This window comes from Martes martes, assembly GCF_963455335.1.
Source record: "Martes martes genome assembly, chromosome: 1".
NCBI lineage: Eukaryota > Metazoa > Chordata > Mammalia > Carnivora > Mustelidae > Martes > Martes martes.
This window is the reverse complement of record NC_137888.1, coordinates 167422940-167448142: the sequence shown is the minus strand read 5'-3', so window position 1 is coordinate 167448142 and position 25203 is coordinate 167422940. Positions and strand designations below refer to the sequence as shown.

Genomic DNA, 25203 nt, shown 5'->3' with positions numbered 1-25203 from the left:
TGACCATATGCGGGGAAGCCATTGACCATTTTGCCCCAAGCTCAGGAGATGCTCTAGGTGGGCCTCCTGCTCCTGCAGCCCACTGGGGGCCTGCTTACACAGGGGAGGTCTGTGGGATTCACATGGCTGAACGTGAGCTGCGGCCAGCATCTGGGCCTCAGCTCTGCACAGACGCGCTTCCAGGCGACCTTCTGGTCCCTGCCAGACAAGGCCAGGAGCCCCGGGAAGGCCGCGGAAGTCAGAGAGCCCAGCCTCAGCCGTGGCGGGCCACGCACGGCGGGCCAGGGCAGTGCCGCCCCGTCCTGTAGGTCACATGGTGCCCGACTTGTCCGCTGAGCTGTTGGGGAACATCTTCTCGGTGGGCGTGACAGCTGGGCTGCCCACACCTGAGCTGCTGCTGCTGCTGGAGCGATGCTGCACCACCGGCCGCACGGGCCGCATGGGAGGCGGGCGCAGCTGCGCGCCGGCCAGGCGGGCGGATAGGGCCGGCTTGAAGGTGGTCATCATCTCGGTGGATGAGCTGCTGCTGCGGCGCATGGCGGCGTCTGGGTCGCGGATGACGATGGTGTGCAGGGGGCTGGCGGGCTCTGAGCTGATGGGGCCTGGCGGGTTCTTCAGGGGCTCCAGGGTGTCCAGCACCACATCTGGCGCCTGCTTGACTGTGTTCTGTCTCTCGAGCTCCCGCAACTCGTGCAGAGCCGTGCTCATGGTCTTCTCGATGTCCTGCCGAGGGAAAGAGCTCTGGTCAGCACAGAGGCTGGAGGCCTCGGCCCCAGGCCTTCTGCAGCTGCTAATCGGACTATGGGCTTCTTAGGGAGGTATCCGCACACATGAGCCTTGTGGCTGGGATGGAGCTGAAACCTCCAGGGTGTCCTATGACCACCTGAGGGAATCCGTGTGGGCATCACCTGCGCACTTGCCTGCACAGGCAGCAGACTGCAATGAGGGCAGGTGAGACTACTGGTAGGCTCTGGAGTCAGACAGACACGGGTTCCAATCCTGGCTCTGCTTCTTCCTTGCTAGGTGACTTTGGGCAAGTTAGCTCACCTTTCTGAGCCTCAGAATCCTCATTTGTGAATACAGATCATGATAACACAACCTCAGGGGGCTGATGAATACCTTACATGATACAGTCCCTGTGAAGAGGTTGGCATGGTTCCTGACAGTAAGCACACATTATCAATGATAATGGCAGTAACAGTGGTAATGACAGAGCACCAATCCAAGCCCTTTCTTTTTGCAGTTCATTTAATCCTCACACTTATAAGGTAGAAACTACCATTACGCTCATTTTACACATGAGAAAATTGAAGCTCCGCCTGGTTAAGCAACTTGCTCAGGGTTACACAGCTAGTTAGTAACATAACCCGTCTCAACCTAGAGCCCAGGTCCCTAACCATTATTGTTATTTTTTAAAAATATTTATCTATTTGAGTAATCTCTGCCCCCAGTATGGGGCTTGAACTCAACCCTGAGATCAAGAGTTGCACACACTTCCAATTGAGCCCGCAAAGCACCCCACAATTACTGTTTTTTTTTTTTTTAAATATCCTCACCCATTGAAAAATTCCTTGGTGGTTATATATTAGAATATCCCACAATGTTCACTCCAGAATAATGCAACTGTCACATTCTTCTCTGTATTGTAATCAGAAAAGTTTGCTTTTTTCAAAAATACAAACTTTAATAAGCAATAAAACCTCTCTCACCTGCCTATGTAATTCCTGGAGAGTAAGAGCTCACCAGAGTGAGAGCACTTTGAATGACACAGAGACCCACTGAGGCAGTCCAGGACCTGGGCGTGGCGGGGCTGCCGGGTGGTGGGGGCTCATCATTCCACCTTCCCAGGGCTTCTGTTCCTCCTTGAGCCAGGAGGGGGCGCTGCAGCTGGATGTCAGCTTTCAAAACAGGAGCCCTGAGCTACGGCAAAGGGCCTAGTTTTTTAGCGGGAAGACCCCTCTGCCACTTGCTGGCTGTGTAACCTTGGACAAGTGTCAGGCTCTCTGCACCATGCTTTGCTCCTCTGCTGAAACCTACACTTCCTGTGAAGATGGGATGAGATAATGGATGGCATGGAACTCTGTGAACTGCCCGCAGTGGTTCCACATTCCCTTTAGCCAGAGATCTTGGCTCACACAGCTGTTACAGGGATGCCTCCACACAAATGGGGCACAGCCCAATCGACCTGGCTGCTGAGGGACAACAGGAAATATTACTTAAAACCACTGCAGGATGGGGCGATGCACAACCCCCGGTGACCCTGAGCACTATTAGGACACATTCCCTTTTCTGCCCCGAGGCAAAGTCAAGAAAAATTGTGAGTCTGGTCACACTGATGGAGTTGGGGCCTGGAGATGTTCTTCCGGTCCCTTTTCACAGCCATGTCCCCCTTTACCCTCTCTCCTCCCCAGCCCACAGATGGCTTCCTGCCTGCCCTGGGCCCCCCAAACAGGCTCCAATCTGGCACAGGCAGGGTCCCTGCCTATCCCTTTTGCTAAGAGACTATGGGATGTTTGGTCAACGGCTAATAACTTTTATGCTTCTTCATGACATTTTATCCCTTGCCCAGAACACTAGCTACTTTAAGAATGGGATTTTTGTTCTTTTACCCAAAGGATTAGCTGTGGGGGACTATCTATATGAGGGGAGAGATGGCAATCCTCTCCCCATCTTTACTATATCCCAGCCCGGCAGTGATAACTCCTGCTTTCTGTGTCCTGTTTGCTTAAATGAAGTCCCCTATGGACTTCACTGTTCTCTCTGCAGTGCTCCAGCATGAACTGAAAGGTAAAACTGTAAAAAATAAATGCAATGGTTACCCCTCTACCACCATCCCCACCACCACTCTACCCTGGCAGAATGTGAGCCAGAAAGACAGAAAGCTCAGAGAAAGAGCAGCTGGGTGGTTTAGGCATGAGCCTTGCATTAGTCTGAGAGGTAATGCAGCAATCTGCCGAGTGGGGCTGCAGAAAGGCGCTCCGGGAAGATGGGACAGCGGGGGGCAGGGTCTGGGGCCATTTTAGATCATCACTGTACTGTCGGTGCCTAGTGCAGTGACTGACTCACAACAGTGGCTCAATCAATATTTGTCAATAAAGGAATGAATGAATGAACAGATAAAGGAATGAATGATCAGACAAATGAATGAATGAATGAATAACTCAACTGAGCCATCTTGTGGAGACACCTGCCATTACCACATCCCTCTCACCAGCCCGCCCCCAGGGCAGGCATGCTGCACCCATCCAGCTTCTGCTCCCCTGGGGAGGCCAGCAGAGACAGGAAGCCAGCTTGCTTAACCTTGAGCGTGGTGTGAAGGGCAAAGTGGCTCCCCAGTTCGCAGGCTCCCACCCGGCCGCCCTCTGGGGTTCTCAGCTGGCCCAGCCTGCCTTCCCACTGGCCCTTACTTCTGCCAGGGCCTCAGCCTCCAGGGACTTGTGGTCCCCCAGGCTGCTGTGCCTGGTGGAGCCGCATGTTGACCTCATCGAGTGCCCTTCCGAGAGAGCCTTCTTGTCAGGGTAGTTGATGCTGCCGGCACTCCCAAATGTCGCCATCCTCCGCTTCTCAGGGCTCTCGATCCTCCCCCGGGTGAGAGGGATTTTGTGGGGGCTGCTGGGGCAGGCGGCAGCCCGGGGTGGCGTGTCTATGCTGGGGCCCAGGCCCCGGGGTGGGCTGTGGGTGTCGCCCCCGCTTCGGCGCCTGGGGATGGCCGCTCCGTCAGATCGTAACCGCACTCTGCAAAGGAGCCAGGGGGCAGGGGCATGGGGCAGAGGTCAACCCTGGCAAGTCTCAGAATGGATCAGCTAACCCCCAGGCCACACACTACACACTAGTCTAGGGAGCAGGTATAGTAAAGCCTCATTCAGCCAAACTCAATTATGCAACAAAAGCACAGCCTGAGTAGGTAACTCAGTGGCAAGGGGCAGGTTTAATCTGCACACTCGAAGGAATTGGAAGCATTCTGCTTTCCAAACTGCAGATGGTGGTGCTACTAATTACAAAACGAATCTTGTCTACACGTCAAGTCAAGGCCAGGAGAATTTCAACCTGAGAATGCTTTGGTGATGGTTAGTTGGGCTCATGATCTGTTCTTAAGTGGTTCAGACATTTCCATGAATTCTGAAGGACTTCTTAATTGGTCTGAAGCATTGAGGCTTGACTGTACCGAAAAGTCACCAGCTCCCTGCAAGCAGAGGAGGAGGACCCTGGGAACTGAACATAGTCCAGTGTTGTCGCCCACCCCCAATCTCCCCAGCAAAGGGCGATTTCTATGAGGCTTTTCCAGATCTTGGAAAACTAGGTATTCAGGAGTGATAAACTCAACATGCCTTGTCATGTCATGTCCTCAACATGCATCTGGCTACCTTTCACTCTTTAGGGAAACTCTGTGGGAGTGAAAAGGGGACTAGAGTATCTATCAGAAGGGCTGGCTTTGTCACGAACTTTCCTGTGCCCTCTTTCAGACCCACTTTATCGATCTGGTAAATGGGCATAACACTCCTTGCCCACCTTCCAGGGAGCTTTGGTGGGTGTGAAAGCACTCTGAAGATAACAGGCTCCACCCATAGGCGATTTTGCCACATTCTAGGGAGGTCAACAAAGATCTGAAGGGAGGGGAGGCTGGAAGTGGCAAGCGGGTGGGAAGGAGGGGCAGACTGTTGGAATGGACTGTGACTGAAGGGCCAAGTTCAACGTGGTCAGCAGCACTTCAGATCCCAGAGCCACCAGCCAAGCTAAGCACTGCCCGTGCGTACCCCAACAGGACCAAAGCATAGGTGTTGGAGAGGAGGAAACATGGAGAAAGAAAAGAACCAGAATAAAGTAGGGGAGGGAGGGAAGAGGGAGAGGAAGAGTGAGGCAGGAGAAGATATGGCCCTCCTAGAATTCAAGGAACCATGGCTTTGTCTTCTACCTATCCCAGACTTCCATTGTGGCTCCAATTCCATTACCTATCATGGTGCCTTTGCTGTTTGCTGAACTGAACAGAATATACGGAAAGGAGGCACGGAGACTTCTGCCGAAGTAAATTCATAAACATATGTTCCTGTTGCGACTGTATCTCTGGCTCTATCTGCAAGTACCCATATGTGGGAGCTGATCCCATGACCTCTCCAAAGAAAAAAATGAAGACTATGACATTTTGAGAATCTGACTGAGAAAGCAGTGAGAAACTGTCAGCTTCTCTTTTCTTCTTTTTCTTACATTTTTTTAAGGGCCACATTCTTTGGACCATAGGGGCAGGCAGAATGACAAGCACAGCTCCTTGCCTGGCAGAAAGGTCATGGGACACAGCCCAGCCCACACAGGGGGAAGGGAAGAAATTGGCAAATGTGCTCCCACCAAATAAGTGGGTGGAGCCGAGTGTCAGTTTCCCCCACCAGGGGCGTGGGTGTGAGTTTTCTGTTTGTGTAGTGCACTACAGGGAGTGAGTGCACTATGTGAGCCTTAAATTTTTAAATATAACACAACTTAGGTCTTCAACAGAAAATGGGGAAGGAGGTGCAAGAACTGGAGAGAGGTAGGAAAAATACTTGTCAGTTTATAACTCTCTCTTTCTCCCTATTTACTATTTTAAATAAAAGGCAATGATTTGCCAATATATGTCTTTTCTCCTCCTTCTCCACACCCCAATTCCAAGCTGGACCATTTTACACCTGGCATTCTGGGCCAGTTCCAGCCAGACCCCCCAGTGTGTCTGATACCCCATCCTGCAGGGAACAAGGGGCCACAATAGCCTCCCTCTCTCCCCTCTGCCCCCTTGCCTCTCCCAAACCAGACACAGCTGGGCATGGCACTAGCAGGAAAAAATGAATCCGCGTTTCCTACCGGCCCATCACCCCCCCAAAGCCGTAATCCGAGATGTGCTCCGTGGGCGACTGGAGGTCGTTTTTGGAGGAGGCCTTGTCATCCAGCAGCGGCCCGCTGCTGGCCTCGCTGTCAGCCTTCTGGCTCAGGCTGTCGGAGAAGGCATCATCCCTGGGGAGAAGGACAGATGTGAATCGGGAGTGCTTTGCTCCAGAGAACCCCAGACGCGCAGGGCTCCTGGAGACCTATCTGAAGGGTGGATCCACACACACTTTATGATTAATTTATGCCCATTCTCGGGATGAGGCCCTTCCCACTCTGTGCCTTAGCACCACACACACGCCCACTGTCTCAGTCCCTCCTGAGTTACTTTCTCCAGCAGGAGACCACCCCGCTCGGCCTCAGGCCCTCCTCTAGGTTTTCCTCTCCCAGGCTGCTCCAGGCTAGGACGAACTAAATGCAACAGGGAGTGCTAGAGTAATGGGGGGGGGGGGGAGGAGCCCACAAGCTGAGCACTGAGAGCTGAGTCTCCGTGTGGGGCCCTGGGCAGCAGTTTAGGGCTAAGCAAGGGAGGAAGAACAGTGCCTCTATCCCTCAGCTCCCAACCCAGGGTTTTGAATAATCATGAGGTGGCGGCCAAGGTTCCTCCACTGGCATTTCTCTTGTTGCCTGCCTGGCCCTGGACTTTTCTCTGGTTTTCACCATCTCCCCTGCCATCAAAGCTTATGCTTTCCCTTGAGGGCCAGCATGGTGGCTGCTTCCCTGACAAATCCGTTCCACCTGGCCCTGACTCAGAAGGAGTGTGGGTTGTTGGAACATGTGATGGCTTCCAAAGAAGAGAAGGTGTTGACTTTCTGCGTCTTCGGGTAGGGCTAGGTATTTAGGATGCAGGCCTTTCTTTCTTAAAAAAAAAAAAAGTATGAAAAAAATAATAGTACCCCACTAACTGGAAATGCGGGGATGACTGTTTCTGTGCATCCTCTGAGCGAGCCCCTTGGGGGGACAGAGAATGGTGGGCAGTGAAGGGGGCAGTGGGTTGGCTGCTGAGTATAGGGAAGGCCCAAGAGGGCAGAGGAATATGGTAAGACCCCGTGGAACCTGAGAACCAGGGCAGGGATGAATGCCCTGGAGGCTGTCAGGGGGTCAGGATGGTGAGCCAATGGCACCAAGCCCTGTCTCTGTGTGCTCCAAAGGATGAGCAGTTTGCTTATTTATTAAGTGGATCATCATTTAAAGTGAAGTTAGAAAGAATCCATTCTTACAAAAGACCAGTGTGTCATACCAGCGAGAGCAGACGGTTTGCATACAGCCCAGCACTCCTATTTCCTGGGCCCATTCAAGACATCACTAATCAATTACGGCATTCTCCACAGAAGGTCTTGATTCCCACTCACATGTCCTGCACCACTATGTACTGGTGTGGGATGAGTCCGTCCACGCCATTGTGACGACCCTCCCACCAGTCCTCCGAGGCGCGGTGGTACAGTAGCAGCGAGGCCCCTTTCTTGAAGGATAGTTCACGCGGGGACCGCCCCACGTAGTCAAACTTGGCGATGGCCTCGATCTGCTCCACTTCTAGAAGGAGAGCAAAGGAAAAGAGCATCCATGAAGTGAGCAGGATGGCAGCCAGGAGGCTTGCTCAGATGGCTTTGGCTTCCGTGAGGCAGCACAGACAGCAAGCCGGTGCAAACAGAGTGGGCTAGGGCTCAGAATACCAGGTTCTAGCTCAGACCTGTTCCCCATGCTGTGGCCTCAGGCAGGCCATCTGACTTCTGACCTACCATATACTTATTTTCCACTACCCCTCTTGTTTTCTACTTTCTAACACTAATTAAAATAATATCTTAAGAAATTTCTCCTTCTGGGGCGTCTGGGTCGCTCAGTGGGTTGAGCTCCTGCCTTCGGCTCAGGTCATGATCTCAGGGTCCTGGGATCGAGGCCCACATCGGGCTCTCTGCTCGGTGGGGAGCCTGCTTCCCCCTCCCCTTCTGCCTGTCTCTCTGCCCACTTGTGATCTCTCTCTGTCAAATAAATAAATAAAATCTTTAAAAAAAAAAAAAGAAATTTCTCTTTCTTCTACCTCTCAATACAAGTTCCATTTCTATTTGTCCATGGACCCTTTCTCTCTTCGTCCACTTGCAATACTTTTAGTGGTTCTTATTTTTTGAGTGTAGGTGGACTCCCATCGGTGCAAAGTTGCTGTACACAGTTTTCAAGGGCTCACGTAACTCTTCAAAGCTCATTGTTATGGACTGAACTGTGCCCCCCACCCCCCCACCCCCACCCAAGCCAATTCATATGCTGAAGTCCCAACTCCCAATGTGATGGTATTTGGAGACAGGTGTTTAGGAAGTAACTGAGGTTAAAGTGAGTAATTTGGGTAGGGCCTAACCTGACAGGACTGGTGTCCCTCTAGGAAGAGGAAGACACACCAGAGATCTCTCTTTCTCTCTGTGAATGTACACAGAGGAAGGGTCGTGTGAGGACACAGTGAGACAGCAGCTTTCTACAAGCCAAGAGGAGACGCTTCACCAGAAACCTGCCCTGACAGCACCTTGATCTTAGACTTCTAGCCTCCAGAGTTATGAGGAAATAAATTTCTGTTGTTTAGGCCGCCCAGTTCTGTTCTGGCAACCTGAGCTGAGTAACACATTCATCCATGGATTTAATTTTGGAGGAGAGACAATTCTTACTGGGGCCACAGCTCTAACTTACCTCTTTACACATGCACATTTACCAATCATACCTTTATTCTTCACTGGTTAGTGACAAGCCCTGACTGGATTAAGCAATAAGGATATGGCTCTCGTCCCTGGGGCACCCCTACTGCCCACTTCCATCACCAGGGGCAGGTCACGTAACCCCTGTACACCTCAGTTGATTTTGGGGGATTAAAAGATAATGCATGTGGGAAGGCATATAGATGGCCAACATACACACGAAAAGGTGCTCAGCGTCACTCAGCATCAGGGAAGTGCAACTCACAATTACCAGGAGAGAGCACTCACACCTGTCAGAATGGCTACTATAAAAAAAAAAAATAACAACAAGAAATAACAAGAGTTGGTGAGGGTGTAGAGAAAAGGGAATCCTGGTGCACTGTTGGGAATGCAAGCTGGTGCAGCCACTGTAGAAAATAGTGTAGAGGTTCCTCAAAAAATTCAAAAAAGAACTACTATATCGTTCAATAATTCCATTGCTGGGGATTTCTCTGTAGGAAACAAAACCACTAACTTGAAAAGATAGATGGATAAATGGATGAAGAAAATGTGGTATATAGATACAATGGAATATTCAGCCATAACAAAGAAGGAAAGTCTGCTATTTGAAACAACATGGATGGACCTCGAGGATATTACGCTAAGTGAAATACGTCAGATAGAGAAAGACAAATACCATATGATCTTGCTTATATGTGGAATCTAAAATCAAAAACAAACTGAACTCTCAAATACAGAGAGCAGACTGGCGGTTGCTGGGGGCGGGGGCGGGTAAGGAGTGGGCAAAAGGGGTGAAGGTGGTCAAAAGGCACAAACTTCCAGTTATAAAATAAGGAAGTCCTGGGGATGGAATGTAGAGCATGATGACTAAAGCTAATAATAATGCATTGCATTGAAAGTTGCTAAGAGCACCCATCTTAAACAGTTTTCATCACAAGAAAAGAAAATTTGTAACTATGTCTGCTGACTATGGCCCACACTTCGATGTATGGATGAATGTTAACTAGACTCACGGGGGTGATCACTTTGCAATACGTGTATTGAATTGTTATGTGGTCTTCCTGAAACTAATTCAATGTTATATGTCAATTTCATCTCAATTAAAAAAGAAATAGACTTAAATAGATTTTTAAAAGCCATCATGTTTGAAAGTCCTTGGCTTAGTACAGACATACATGAGGTATTCAGCTGGTAGTTGTTCTCATGATTATAATTACTAGTGGCTTTCCCCTATGGGGTAGGTCCAGACAAGAAATCTAAGCCACAGAGAGTTTCTGTGCTTTCCCAAGGCCATATAGATAGTGAGGTATGGAAAGAGACTTTTTGGGGAGCAGGGGAGCTATGCCTATGATTTATTTAATCTGTGTTAAGGTTGTACCCTAAGAGATGCCCCTACTTGATAGAAAACCAGCTGTGGGTGTTAATGTATTTATACTTCAAGCACAAAGATGTTTGACACTATAAAAATAACACATATATTTATGTATATATTTACCTACATAAAAATAATAAATGCATTGACTTCTAATGGAATAAAAGAGTAATGCAAGTGACCCCTGATTTCTCTAGCCTGCAGCTACCTTCCCTGCGCTGACTCTGGATTGCTCTGTTCCTTATGGATTATCTTGCATCTGTCCATCCAGCCACCTACTTGCCCACCAAGGAGCTAAGCCTAGAACACCTGGCTTTGGTACTTTTTAGCCGTGTGATCTTGAACTTATTTTTTCTTCCTAAGCCTCAGTTTCCTCTTCTGTAAAATGGGAATGCTAATAATAGCACACAGCTTAGAGGGCCGTTAGGAGGATTAAATGAGTTACTGTATAGGAAGTGCTTGCAACAGTGCCTGGCACATAGTTAGCTCTATAGGAGAGTTGTTACCAGAGCTAATGTACTTATAAGGGCTACGGGCAGCACAGAAAATCAAAGAGCAGAAGGAGGAACCTCCTTTGTTCATCTCTCCCATTAATCCCCACCACACCCACAGGCACATTAGGGCTCCCCTCTGTAAGCAGCTGGCTCAGGAAGACTATGCCAGGGCTCCTGTGAGCTGTGGCTAGTCCTCAATGCCTGGGGCAGCCTTCTACAGGGACCGGGCCTCAGGCAATGAGGCCAGCCTTCCCCAGCTGGCTCTGACAAATGTCTTTTTTTTTTTTCTTAAGATTTTATTTATTTATTTGACAGAGAGAGAGAGAGAGAGATCACGAATAGGCAGAGAAGCAGGCAGAGAGAGAGGGGGAAGCAGGCTCCCTGACGAGCAGAGAGCCCGATGTGGGGCTCGATCCCAGGACCCTGAGATCATGACCTGAGCCAAAGGCAGAGGCTTAACCCACTGAGCCACCCGGGCACCCCTGACAAATGTCTTTAAAGGCTATTCTAACACAGTTGATGTAAGATGACAGCATAGCTAAATGGGCCCCGTTAACTCATATCTTGACTCAGAGTTACCTTCTCAGGGAAATGGGGAGATCTCTGTCCTCCTTTTTGCTACCTCCTGGAATCTTACACCAGCCGTAGGCTAGCGCCACCCGGTCACCCGTCTGCCCACCTAGCTATGGAGACAAAAAGGCCAGAGGGTTTGCAAGACCAGAAGCTGCACCCAGGGCACTGTGTGCTCTCGGGTTTCACTGTCCTTTGAGCCCAGTTCCCCACACTGGTGAAGGAGCTGATGGGAGCAGAGCTTTGCTCCTGCCAGGGGGAGCCTGGAGGGGCTGCCTGGGTGTCTAGGTCCCACCTTCCGCATCTCTAGAGCCTCCCGCAGTCACTGGGGGTGGTCTGGAGTTGGGAGTGGGGCGATGAGGAGGAATGGGAAATGTAAGGGGAAGAAAAGAAGAAAAGAGGAGGAGCAGAACGGAGCTGCAGGCAGAGAGAGGGCGCGTGTGATTGCAGATGCCATTACATGAGCGTGTGCGGTAGAAAGAGTGATCATAGCCACCACCTATTAGGAAATCTCTTACTTGGGTTCATCATACCTGACACAGAATACATGATTCCCCCCCTTAGGACGCTCCCACACACCCTTCCCCAGACTTACTTCTCTCACCCTCCCCATCTTAGGAAACAGACCGTCCGCCTGCTCGCTCAGGCCTCAGTCTGCTCCTGAGCACCACGCGTCTTAGCCACTAACAAGTCCTCCGAAGTGTCCCCTGAACCGGACCCATCTCGCCACCTCCACTGCCACTGCCCTGTTTCCAGACCACTGCTGTCCCTCTACCACGCCTCCCCCTCTTATTTGTGCTCGGGTAGTTCTCCCCAAGGCAGCAAAAGGGATCTTTTAAAATCATAATCAGATCATGAAACTTCCTTGCTGAAATCCCTCTGAAGGCTTCCCACTGTGCTTGGAGCCAACCCCCAATGTCTTCTCACACCAGCTGAGGCCCCTCTGTGCTCTGGGCCTGGAACCCTCTGCAGCTTCGCTCCGGACCACTCTCTTCCTCACTCAGTTCCTCCCTCGTGGCCTCATTAGCCTTCTTAATGTTTCTCCTCCAACGCTGTATTCTGGTATTTTTCAAACACAAAGTAAAGTTGAAAGTGAACATGCATATACCTGGCACCTAAATTCTACTGCTAACATTTTACTGTATTAGCTTTGTCACATATCTATCCATCATTCCATCCATCCATCCATCCATCCAACCATCCAACCTTCTATCCATCTATCCATCTTATTTTTTAATGAATTTTAAAGTAAGTTGCAGACATCATTACACTTTACCCCCTAACACTCTATTCATAAATATTCATAGAGCCTTCTTGATGTTTTTAAAACATTCTAAGCCTTTTCCTGCCACAGGACCTTTGCCCTTATTATTGCCTCTCCCTGGGATACTGTTCTCTGAGATATTTGCATTCATTCACATTCAACAAATATTTATTGACCCTTGTGTGCCATTTCCTAATTTCATTCAGGTCTATACGCAAACATCTTTGCCCAGCAAGACCAAAGGACTTGACACCCTGAACTACAAAAGTACTAACTGTCAAATCACTGTAACATTTTCTCTTGTTTTATTCTTCTTCATAGCACTTAGCACAACCTGAACTTGTGTGTGTGTTTGTATGCGTGTGCACTTGTAGTTTGAAAACTTGTTTATTGTTGATCTTTCTATTAAAATGTGAGGTCCATTAGGACAGAGGTTTTTGTTTTATAATTTGCTATTTTCCCCCTTCTAGAACAGTCTCTGGGATGAGCTGGCACTCCATATTACTTGCATGAACTAATTGAGTTTTTACTGTATGTTAAATGTTCTACTGACACTATCACAGTTTACCCTCACAACAATACATGCAGCACTCTCCTCATTTTACAGATAAGAAAACTGAGGCTGAACTGAAATGATGTATCACACATGAATTAGAAAACTTAACACTGTTAAGACGGTAACACTCCTAAATTGATCTACACATTCAGTTCAATCCCTATTAGAATGCTAGCTGAATTCTCTGTGGAAATTGACAAGCTACTCGAAAATTCATATGGAATTTCAAAGAACCTGTAATAGAAAATAATAATAATAATAATAATAATAATAACTTGAAAAAGAAGAACTAAAATTAGAGGACTCACACTTTCTGATTTCAAAACTTACTACAAAACAGTAATAATCAAGACAGTGTGGTGCTGGCACAAGATCAGAAATATAGTTCAGTGGAATAAAACTGAAAGTCCAAAAATCACCCACTACATCTATGGTCAGCTGATTTCTTATATGGGAGCCAAGATCATTCAATACGAGAAAGAATAATCCTTTCAACTAATGATGATGGGACGGTTGGAGAGCCACAAAGAAGGAATGGAGCTGGACCCTTACCTCACACCATATACAATAATTAATTCAAAATGGATTACCAGACATAAGACCTAAACTTAAAACTCCGGAAAGAAAACATAGGATAAACCTTCATGATTTTGGATTTGGTGAAGGATGCTCAGACATAACACCAAAAACATAAACAATAAAAAGAAAAAAATAGATGAATTGGATGTCATCAAAATTAGAAAACTTTTGTGCTTCAGAGGACACCAATAAGAAAGGGAAAAAGCACACAGAATATGTTTGGGCAAATCATATATCTGATAAGAAACTTATATCTAGAATATATAAAGAGTGCTTACAACTCAGTAATAAAAAAGCAGGGGTGCTTGGGTGGCTCAGTCAGTTAAGTGTCTGCCTTTGGCACAGGTCATGATCCCAGGGTCTGGGAACTGAGTCCTGCATCAGGCTCCTTGCTCAGTGGGGAGTCTGCTTCTTCCTCTCCTCCTCACTTGTGCTCACTCTCACTCTCACTATCTCTGTCTCTCTCTCAAATAAAGAAAATTTAAAATCTTAACAAAAGAACAAAAACAAAGTGTTCCATTTTGTATTACCACCAGCAGTGTGTGATCCTTCTCAACAGTTGTTATCTGACTTTTTGATGCTAGCCATCCTAGCGGATGTGAAATGGTATCTCACTAAGGTTTTAATTTGAATTTCTCTCATGACTAATGATGCTGAGCATCTTTTCATGTGCTTGTCATTTATGTATCTTCCTTGGAGAAATGTCTCTTCAGATCCTTTGCCCATTTAAAAATTTGGCTATTTGGTTTTTTTACTTTTATTTATTTATTAAAGATTTTACTTATTGACTCGAGAAAGAATGAGAGAGAGAGCACAGAGGGAGAGGGAGACGCAGACTCCCTGCTGAGCAAGGAGTCTGACCAGGGGACAGGGAGAGGGGACAGGGACAACCCATGCTTGTGTGCTCTCTATGTGTATGTGTCAAATGAATAAATAAAATCTTTTAAAAATGTATTAGAATAATATGGATTGATGAATGGATAGATACACAATAAAATAAATACAACAAAATGTTAACAAATGTAGAAACTCGATGGTGGGTTTATGGGCATGACGGTACAATTTCCATCCACTTTTCTGTGTGCTTGACATTTTTTTCTTAAAGGAAGTATCACGAACTGCAGGCCAAAAGAAATCTGACCCTGATTTCTAGTAGATGCCTAGAAAAATCTGATGAAAACCATGGACCTCTTCTCAGAGGCACACATTCCAACAGAAACAAAATGTTGCTCACAATGGATCTCCTAAAGTTAATGGCATAATGGCTTTCCAGATGTAGATGATGGACATGGAGTGGAAGGCAACTGGAAGAATTTTGGGAAAATATCAGTGAGAGAATGGTGGTGCAATTATAATTGGAAACTGACATACTGTAACTATATGATCATGTTTGTAACTGATTTTAGTAGTTTCTTTATCTGGCAGCCTAGGTCCTTATTTAGCATCTAATTAATAAAGCTGTTATTGACAGGCCACCTCAATGTTTTCACCTGGCTTAGTTCTGACAATCAAGGGCTCTTAGCCTAACCATGGTTTCTTTATAAATCTTGGAGACCAAAGAGCAAGCACAAGTGGATTTTTCAGACATATACCCATGATGTGCTAATAGACTCCAGGCAGGGCAGCAGGTATCACTTAGGTACAGAATATGTTGAGAAAGGAAAGGCCAAAGAACTAAGTTTTTCCTCCAGTTTGGTTGGTCACTCACTGGGCGAACCATCTATTACAAAGACATGGGGTCGTGGTTTTCTGGCTGATTTGACCTTCGAAGTCTGCTGGGCTCCATTCATAGGGCTGTTTCCAAAAAAAACAAAGACATGCAAGCAAAGGAAACAGTCAACAAAACCAAAAGACAACCGACAGAATGGGAGGAGATATTCGCAAATAACATATCAGATAAAGGGCTAGTATCCAAAATCTATGAAGAGCTTATCAAACTCCACACCCAAAGAACAAATAATCCAATCAAGAAATGGGCAGAGGACATGAATAGACATTTCTGCAAAGAAGACATCCAGATGGCCAACAGACATATGAAAAAGTGCACAACATCATTCGGCATCAGGGAAATACAAATCAAAACCACAGTGAGATACCACCTCACACCAGTCAGAATGGCTAAAATTAACAAGTCAGGAAATGACAGATGCTGGCGAGGATGTGGAGAAAGGGGAACCCTCCTACAGTGTTGGTGGGAATGCAAGCTGGTGCAGCCACTCTGGGAAACAGCATGGAGGTTCCTCAAAAAGTTGAAAATAGAGCTACCCTACGACCCAGCAATTGCACTACTCGGTATTTATCCTAAAGATAAAAATGTAGCGATCCGAAGGGGCACGTGCACCCGAATGTTTATAGCAGCAATGTCCACAATAGCCAGACTGTGGAAAGACCCTAGATGTCCATCAACAGATGAACGGATAAAGAAGATGTGTTGTATATATATATACAATGGAATACTATGCAGCCATCAAAAGAAACGAAATCTTACCATTTGCAACAACGTGGATGGAACTAGAGGGTATCATACTAAGTGAAATAAATCAATCAGAGAAAGACAGTTATCATATGATCTCTCTGATATGAGGAATTTGAGAGGCAATGTGGGGGGCTTGGGGGGCAGGGAAGAAAAAAATGAAACAAGATGGGATCGGGAGGGAGACAAACCATAAGAGACTCTTAATCTCACAAAACAAACTGAGGGTTGCCAGGGGGAGGGGGGTAGGGAGAGGGTGGTTGGGTTATGGACACTGGGGGAGGTATGTGCTATGGTGAGTGCTGTGAAGTTTGTAGACCTAGCAGTTCAGAGACCTGTACCCCTGGGGCTAATAATACATTATATGTTAATTTAAAAAAATTTTTAATTAAAAAAAAAAGAAAAACAAAGACACTGATGATCCCCCAAATGAAATCTCTTAGAGGAAAGCAGACAAAGCTATCAGGAGGTTTGGGTTGCCAAAGAGCAGTTGGATCCGTAAAAATCCGTGGCTTCAGTTTCTTAATCAGAATTAAGAGGGGTAGGGGTGCCTGGGTGGCTCAGCTTCTGCCTTCAGCTCAAGTCATGATCTCAGGGTCCTGGGATTGAGCCCCGCATCAGGATCCCTGCTCAGCAGGGAGCCCGTTTCCCTCTCACTCTCTGCCTGCCCCTCTGCCTACGTGTGATCTCTGTCTGTCAAATAAATAAACTCTTTAAAGAAATACATTTTTAAAAAAAAAGAATTAAAAGGGGTTTCTCCTGGACACAGCATAATGTTTCCTACCCACCTAGTTGTACCAGACACTGTGCTAAGCTCCTTCATATGGGTCACATCATTTTATCCTAGGCCACAATTTTCTTGGTGCTGTCATTCTCATTTTATAGATAAGGAAACTGAGGTCTGAAGTTACATGGCTTCCCAAAGACCCCAGAGCCATGAAGGTCTCTCCCTGTTCTTCAAATCCAGGTCTCCTTTCTCAGAGTCTAGTGTCCCTCAACTGTTCCTGCAACTCAGTATTTCTGTGACTGTTTTGATTGGGGCAGGTGTGTAGGTAAACATCTAGGAAATGCAATTAATTTTCCTCTGAAGAATGCTCCTGATTCAGCAGCCACCACCAGCACACAGGAAACAGTGAGAAACTTTAGGGAGCATGAAACTGGCTCTTCTGAAGCTGGCTGTTGCCCTTTCCAGGATGATCTTTCTGCCTTTGTCCTGCTCAGAAACCAGCAACCTGACAAGGAACAATCGAGAAGGGACCTTCTGGGGAAGCAGACAAGAAGCTCTGACTTGCCCTGTTCCAGGGATATAGTGTGCCTCTACTCCGAGAGGAGGGAGGTAGCATTTTATGAGGGGTTTCTCTTGATGGGGCGAAGCCTGCTGGGTGTGCCCTGCGGATGCTTCCTCATGTACCCAGCAAGACCTGCTCTCTCCGTCCCTCCTCCTCAGGCCTGGCCCCCACAGCAGCCTTCCATCCCCCAGGCAGAGGAGCTGTGGGAAAACTCAGCATGTGTGGGAAGATGCACAGTGACCTAAGCCTCCAGGAAGGTGGGCTGTGAGGATCCTCAGAGGGCACCAGACCCACCCTCCTGCAGACACACACACATCCGCCTCCACCAGCAGCTGTCCTAACAGATCTTCATGCTGAAAAATCCGTCTGTCTTGTGGGACAAGAACTACTTTCCCCCAGTGGGAAAGGGAAGACAGAGCAAGATCTAGAGCAAGAAGGAGCTGTGCGCACACACATGGAAATAAAGCAAGCAACAGACAGGTCAAGAAGGGAGAAGCAGAAGAGCTGGAGGTGGTAGGGCAAGAGACCCAAAAAGAAGGAAAGAGAAAACCAAATCGCTACAAACAAGCAGAAGTTAGCAGCCTTCACATCTCCAAACAAAGGCTCTGCAGGACATTTTCCTCAGCCCTGGATGACTGGAGCTTCTGAGGATTCTGGCAGAACTGGACATTATCCCTAGATTTGCTCTTCCATACCTGTGACTCAGGCCTGACCCATGGGCTCCCTCTTGGGCCACAGTGCTTGGTTCTTGGTGGGGTGTGTGAGTCAAGGCAGTCCAGAGACTCTACCCCAGGAGCTTTCTTAGAACCATGATGAGAAGGAAGCTCTTCTCCACTGGGACTTTGGACAAAAGGACAATGAAAGCCTAGAACTGCCAAAGACCACCACACAGGGATATCCTATCTGAGTACGAAGCCAACACAGAGGGAAGCAGAACAGAAGATGGAGACAAATTCCTAACAAAATCAACTAAGCTGGATCCATCCATTCCTGAAGCTGTGCCTAACCTGGGATTTTTCAGGTATATGATATCTGAGGCCTTTAATGCTTAAATCAGTTTGGGTTGGAGTATCTGTCATTATAGCAAGTGCAAATCCACCTATCAGTCTTAGAACCAGCTCTTTCCACTGGCACCCAGAAACCACACATGAGTACTATATACCAGCTCTCCTAACAAAAATGGTGGCCAGCAGGGCCTGGGACTGTCCCAGAGGGAAACACAGAAGCTTATAAGAAAACCTCTACACGGGGCGCCTGGGTGGCTCAGTGGGTTAAAGCTTCTGCCTTTGGCTCAGGTCATGATCTCAGGGTCCTGGGATCGAGCCCCGCATCAGACTCTCTGCTCCCCTCCTCTCTCTCTGCCTGCCTCTCTGCCTAGTTGTGATTTCTCCCTGTCGAATAAATAAAATATTAAAAAAAAAAGAAAACCTCTACATAATGATTTTTTTCAAAATAAAATTATCACAGGCAGAAAGGAGGGCTATGTTTGGTCTATACAGGATTGTGTTATAACTTTCATAGGTCCCTTCCTCCATTAAAAAAAAAAGTTAAAAAAATTATATATTACAACTGAATTGATATAAAGATGAATATAACACAGGCTGGATCATATTCCTTTTCTCCTCATTATTTTAAAAGAAACTAAAACATTTTTACAGGTCCTTAACATACCCTTGACCCTGGGTACCATGCCTATTCTCTCTAATGGTTTCATTGCTCATATTATCCAGATTGCTTGTCTATGTGGTCCACATTCCCTAGAGATGAACCCAACTCTAGTCACCTTGTCTAGAAGGGATGGAAGGGTCCAATGAGTCCCTCAAAGCCCAGGCCTGCTTTCCCTCTCTCCCACCAGCACGTCTCTGGGTCATCCCTGCCTGGTTTCATCTTTGGGGCACCCGTGCCCTAGGGACACAGATTTGTTGGGCATTATTTCTGTGGATCATGGGGAGCCGCTCCTAATGTGTCAGGTAACGAGACTGGGAGCTCCTCCACAACTCATGTGTCTTTCATCAAAGTGCCCCAAGTCCTAGCACAGGCTGGGTGCAGAACAGATCCCTGGTGGGGAAGAAACGGGGGCTGAAGTATGCTTCCTACTTAGCAAACTCTTGTCACTTAGGATTTGCACTTGGGCCAGGCAGGACACAGAAAGGGAAGAAACAGATGGGTAGGAGTGTGGCGAACAGGAATGCACATGTCTCCGAGATCTTTCTGGGTCCCCCCTCTATTGTGGAAGGCAATGTGCTAACTTGCAAAGCTGGAGGGGGTTATGTGGCCAGCACAGAGGTTGGGCAGACATGAGTCAGTGTGAGAGGTTCCAGGTAAGCTCACTGGCCCCAGGTTCTCCGTCACTCACCTTCATCACTGGTGTGAGGCTCTGTGCCATTGTCGTGGTCAACTTCATCGATAGTCCCTGGCTCGCTGTGTGGACTGTCACTGCAAGGAAACGTGGGAAGAGGACACGTTGGGCTCTGCACCCTCACACTGTCCTCAGCTTAAGTGCTAGCCCCGCCCACCTCTGCGCTTGACCCAGGTCAGGCCCAGACCCGCCATCCTTACCCATTGAACCACCCATAGGCCCTCCTAATAGAAAACTGCTGCCAGCCCCTGCAATGGGCAGCTATCCTGAATCACCTTCCCCAGCTTCCCCTAGCCCTGGAATTTGCAAGGCTGCCAATTCCTAGGTGTTCCGTAAGACCCAGAGATCAGTGTAAAATCCTGGCATTTATCCTCAGAAGGACCACAGGCCAAAACATGAAGGAACTCTGGAAGTGCGGTAGGTCATTTACCTAACCTGCTTCCACATCTTACAGAGGACGCGACATACCCAACAAGGAGGAGCGAAGCTCCCAAGGAGCAGGGCTCTCAGGGCTGCCTCAGGGTGCTGTGTGCAAAAGCCCGGGCCAGTCCACATGGCACCAGCAGGCTGGCAGCCATAATGGGCACAGGAGGAGGCAGAGTGAGTCCAGGCCTATCAGATTTATAATTCATACACTGGGATAATTTCACCAGCCGCGACCCCCTCTCTAAATGATAAGCTTCTCAAGGTCAGGGTTTATTCCTATAGTCAGTTTTCTAACTGAGCCAGGATGGAGTCCTGATATATGCTAGGTAGGAGGGACACACCGATGGGTAAGTGGACAGACTCTGCCTTCAGGGGCCAGGAAATAATCTGCTGCAAGTTGAAATGTGCTATGGAGGAGCAAATGAGCAGAGACAACAGCAGAGGGGACCTGCATACGGTGGTCAGGGAAGGCTTCTTGGAGGAAGCGACATTTGCAATGGCATTTGAGAAATATGAATTTCATTATGAAAAATTCTCTACTGTCTCCTGGGTAAGGTCCAGATGCTACACAATGGCTTGAAACCTTTCAAAACCTGCTGGCCTGTGCACTTCCTCGGCATCTGCAACACTCTAGCCACACAGAACCACTCTCCGTTTTACTGAATGCTTCAAGTCCAGAACATTCTTTGCCCACTCCTCGACTGGCTGACTCCAGTTCATCCAACAGGCCTCTGCTGAGTCATTATTTCTTCCAGAAAGCCCTTTCCGACCTCGCTACATTGGTTCAGGGAGACCCTCTTCTGGAACTGTTTGTTTCCTCCTCCCCAAGAGCTCCCTGCATCAGGGATTAAGCCCATTCAGGTTACATCCCTGACCCCCTGCCTGGAGCCAGGCCTAGGACAGACACTCAGCAACCATCTGTCCATTCGTCAAATGAATGAATGTTGTCCACTACAGTGTGATCCTCAGCCAAATCCCCCTCTTTGGCTTTGAAAATACCTCCAATGTAATTAATAGTTTCCCTTTCTCCTGGGACTCTAATGGCATTAAGAAAAGTGTGGTTAGTGGATATTGTTCTTTGGTAAGTACAACAGATCTTGAAGACCCTTCCCAGAACAATTAATGATCATACTGGAGGAAGAAAAGAGAACGGGTAATGGTTGCAAACACTGTGTGAAAAGCTTCTCTTTGTCCAGAAAGCATGCTTGCTGGCTGTTTAATGTCTCTGTGACAGAACAGGGACAGATGTGCTCCTGGTGCCTCAAATAATACAGCAGAGCCCGACATCTCTATGGGGGACAATGTGGGGAACAAAGGGGCTGGAATGTCTCCCTTCTTTGAAGCAATTTAAGAGTCCAGGAACACTGTGATAATCAAAAGAAAACCCCACTACAGGAACCTAGCTGAAAGCAGTATGGGGAATACCTAAATACACAGCTGTGTGTTGTCCTGGATTGGGAATAAAGAACGAATAGGAACCCTTGGCTTGTCTCTGGTGTTCTGAATCCACATTTAAAAACATTTCCTGTCTTACCACATTTTAAGGTCTTAGTCTGGGGAAAGTAGTCAGCCCTGATTTTGATTAGGTTCTGACATTTTTCTCCCAAGACCCCATGTAGCACAGGTACCCAGAGGTGCCCAACTACCAACTGCTGACCTAGCGTGGAGCTCTCAAAGAACGTGAACTCACTGTGTCTGGAAAAAAGAACTCCTTTTTCAAGAGGTTGTGGTGGGGATTATTATCTACTCCCCTGCTGCCTGAGATGGGTTTGTGACTCACCCGGTCCATGACAGCTTGACATCTCCTAACCAATGTGATTTGCTCACCAAACTCAAGCCTCAGGAAGGGGATAGAATTCTTGGATTTGTGTTGGGGCACTGGGGAAGAAGACGCCCTTTTTCTACTGGGGTTGCTGAGAGAAATGTGCTCTAAATCTGGAGTTACTAGATGCCTTCCTGAAGCCACTAAGGGAGAGACTACCTGAGAATGAAGCCAACACAGAAGAAAACAGACCCAAAGTTTGGAGAGTGCAGGACCAAGTCCTGATGATAATAGTTGAACTCCTGGATCCAGCTATACCTGAAGCCACAATCCTCGACTTTTTAGTTAAGTCAAGTAAGCTAATAACTTCCCATTTAGCTTAACCAATTTGATTTGTATTTCTGTCCCTTATAAACCAAGAGAGTTTGGGCTGATGCAACTATCTCTCATATAAGGCTGTGGCAAAGCTCAAATGAGAAAATGCATATGGAAATACAGACTATAAAGCAGTAAGAAAATCGAGGGGTTTCTTACTGTTCCTGTTCAACAGCAACAACAACGATAGCGATGATGATAATTACAATATTAAGAAGAATGGAATCTTACCAATATTCTTCCCCTCCAGCCATGCATTTTTCATACACAGGTCCCTCTAGCTCCCGGGGGCTGGGGAAGATGGCTTCATGATGGATGATGATGGTTTTGATGACTTCGTTGACGTGTGCCTGGCAGGACACAGGGTCCTGCCCATCAGGGATGTGCATGAGGGTGGGCCCGAAGCAGATGGCCAGGTTGTAGGGATCCATCATGTTCTCGTCGCTATACTGCGAGAGGCTACAAGAAAGGAGGTACTCACAAGTCACCTGGGAAAGGGAAATCTTTCCCCCTGTGGGTTCTTTCTTTCGAGGGCTCTACTCAACTCCAGGAGGGTTCCATGTTCTGTTTTAGGAACAGCTGCACCTGCAAAAGCCTCAGGACATCCCCTCCCAAAGGAGGCCAGAGCTGAGGGGCCACCCCCCCACCCCCAAATGGCCAGGCGACTCACTGGTTGAGGAAAGCAAAGAGGTATCTCATGACCACGATGACCACTCGGGGAAGGGTGATGAGGATTTGCTGGATCTGGTGCACCCTCTCAGCTGGGTTCTCCAGTTCTGTAACACAAAGGGGCTTTTCAGGGGGTCCTTCATCCTCAGGGAGCCAGGCAGCCAACATCTCCTAGAGCAGTCCACACAGTTCCGGCCAAGACAGTTTTCTCGGTTCTAGGGATTGAGTCAAGACTCTCGTCTGGCCACTCACAGCAAGTATGTGAGTCAATTCATTCCCTTTAATGGATGAAGCCAGTATACACTGAGTTTCTGTCACCTGATATCTATGAGTCCTGACTAACACAGGCACGGGCCATGTTCCCTGAGACCTCTTTGTGAACACCAGCCACACCACAGGCCTGGCACAGAGTAGGCTGGAAGTAAGTGTTGAATAAACAACCAACTCTATAGCTCTATACTGGCCAAGGAGCTTGTCTCTGAGCCCGGTTTCCAGGCCCGTCCTAGACAGAGAGACGCTGGTATTTTTGTCATTTGGGCTATGGGCAGGAGCAGCAAGCTGGGCTTGGTAAGGAGATGGGTTTTGTGGGCTTTGCCTCATAGAGAGGGAAAGCTGGTGTGAACACTGAGCTGCCAGAGTTCTGATGTGTGCCTGCAGGGCTGATGCCCAAGCCTATGCCAGTTTCTCTCTTAGAAAACATGTTTTTCTCACATAGCCTCTCTCTCCAGCCTCCACATTCTGTCAGCATGTTCCTTCTAAAACACGGCTTCTCCTGTTTCTCCTCCGTATCCCAGGCCTTCCACAGCAGGGCTTCCGCCAAGCAGCCCACCTCACCTCCTAGCTGCGACCCCTTCCCCAAGTTATCTGAAGATGATACGGAGTCATGTTTCTCAAATGAGGTGGTAGTGCATCTCTGGGCACTTACAAATTCATGGGGCATTCTTTGGGGTTGTCACAATAACATTGCCACCTGGGATCCAGGGGTCAAGGTGCCAAGTGTCCTGAATGTATGGGACACACAATAAGGCACTGTGTTACCCTAAATGCCAATAGCACCCCCAAGGACAAACTCTGTGCCAGGCTGCCTTGGCCATGATCTCCCTCTCACAGAAGGCCTTCCTGTCCCTGGGCCTTTGCAAACACTGGTGATCTCTCTACTCTGCCCAGCAGACTCTATCCTACCTTCAAAGTCTGAAACCGAGGGGCCTTGCCCAAGCCTCCCCACAGAGCTAAAGGTCCTTGGATGTTTACTGATTCCACTGCCCTTTTTACAGGTCACTCCCTGTCCTCAGCTTCAGTCATCAGTGCCCTAGTACCCCTCCACTTCAATACATCGCTTTCTTAAATACATTTATTTGAAGAGGAGATTTCACCTCATTCTGTAAATGAGAAACCAGGATCACTTGCTCTAATTAGGAGGTAACATAAAAATAGATAAAATGAAAGCAAAACAATGTTACTGAATTCTAGGTAGGCACTGTTCTATACAAAGTTTCTGAGACTGAGGCCTCATCTCTCTGTTTAGAAGGGAGACTGACCTCTGAAATTTTCTCCTGGACGTAATCGCAGGGTTTGGGACGGAACTGAGAAAGGATTTTTTTTTTCTACCCCACATCTTGATTCAAGATGTGGTCCAAGGTATGTAATGTTATGAGCTTGTACCGGAGGCCAACAGGTTTGTCCCCTCAGGGCTATGCAAGGAACTAGACTGATGGGACTTCTGGAAACACTAGCTGAGCACGTGACACAGAGCTCAGATACGGTTGGGCCTTTGTGGCCTGGAATTTCTGAGGGTGATGTGGAGCTTGAAGTGGATCTGGAAAGAAGAGCAGGAAGTAGTGTGGAAGAGAGCAGGGCAGAGGAAGCGTCTTTCATAACGGCAGGCGAGAGGCTTGAAGTTCCAACCCGCTGGAGCAGTTTCCTGGCTGCTAATCCCTCTCAGAACATTGTGAGAAGCATCCCTGGTATTACTGGGCATGGGACAATTTTCTGTAAATCAGAATTTATTCTAAAATACTAAGATTCTCATATTGTAATATTAAAAGTTTATTTTTAAAAATTCCCAAAATGTTGCCTTGGATTTGGGCATTATATAGTCAAGATAACTCGATTTCAGCCCCCTAGACTGGGCTTCTGCCTTCATCCGAGAACTCTGATGGCTTGTGACATCAGAAGAAGCTCACAGTCAATTTATTTTTACCATTTTACTCATCTGTCATGTTGCGGACCTGACTCCCAGACCCTCTATGGCTATTACCTAAGGGGAAAAGTTCCAAAATCCTTGCAGGGTAATTCCCCTCTTTCTCTATTTTACCCTTCCAGCCTCTTGCACCATTCACTGGCTAGAACACCTTCCTCTGGTCCCTTTAGTCTGTGTGTCTTCCCAGGATACTTGGTCCACTCCTCTTGGAAGGCTCTGCTCACATCACTCTCTCAGCTGTGATCTGCAAAACCAAGTTTCCCTCTGCCTCTTCTGAGCTATGTCCATAC

General features: G+C 47.7%; 1 protein-coding gene across 3 annotated transcripts in view; it reads right to left on the bottom strand.

Annotated features, from left to right (window-relative positions):
- Positions 1–309: 309 nt before the first annotated feature.
- The window catches only part of SRGAP3 (SLIT-ROBO Rho GTPase activating protein 3), a gene marked incomplete at both ends in the record, with an annotated part of 247518 nt that continues 222624 nt past the window's right edge, over positions 310–25203 (bottom strand). For all 3 annotated transcript variants that reach the window (XM_080817981.1, XM_080817980.1, XM_080817982.1), the window contains 7 exons: positions 310–723; positions 3408–3735; positions 5827–5976; positions 7200–7380; positions 19479–19558; positions 22276–22503; positions 22715–22820. In XM_080817981.1, the coding sequence (XP_080674107.1) occupies positions 310–723; positions 3408–3735; positions 5827–5976; positions 7200–7380; positions 19479–19558; positions 22276–22503; positions 22715–22820 (1487 nt within the window). The remainder of the gene's footprint in view (positions 724–3407; positions 3736–5826; positions 5977–7199; positions 7381–19478; positions 19559–22275; positions 22504–22714; positions 22821–25203) is intronic.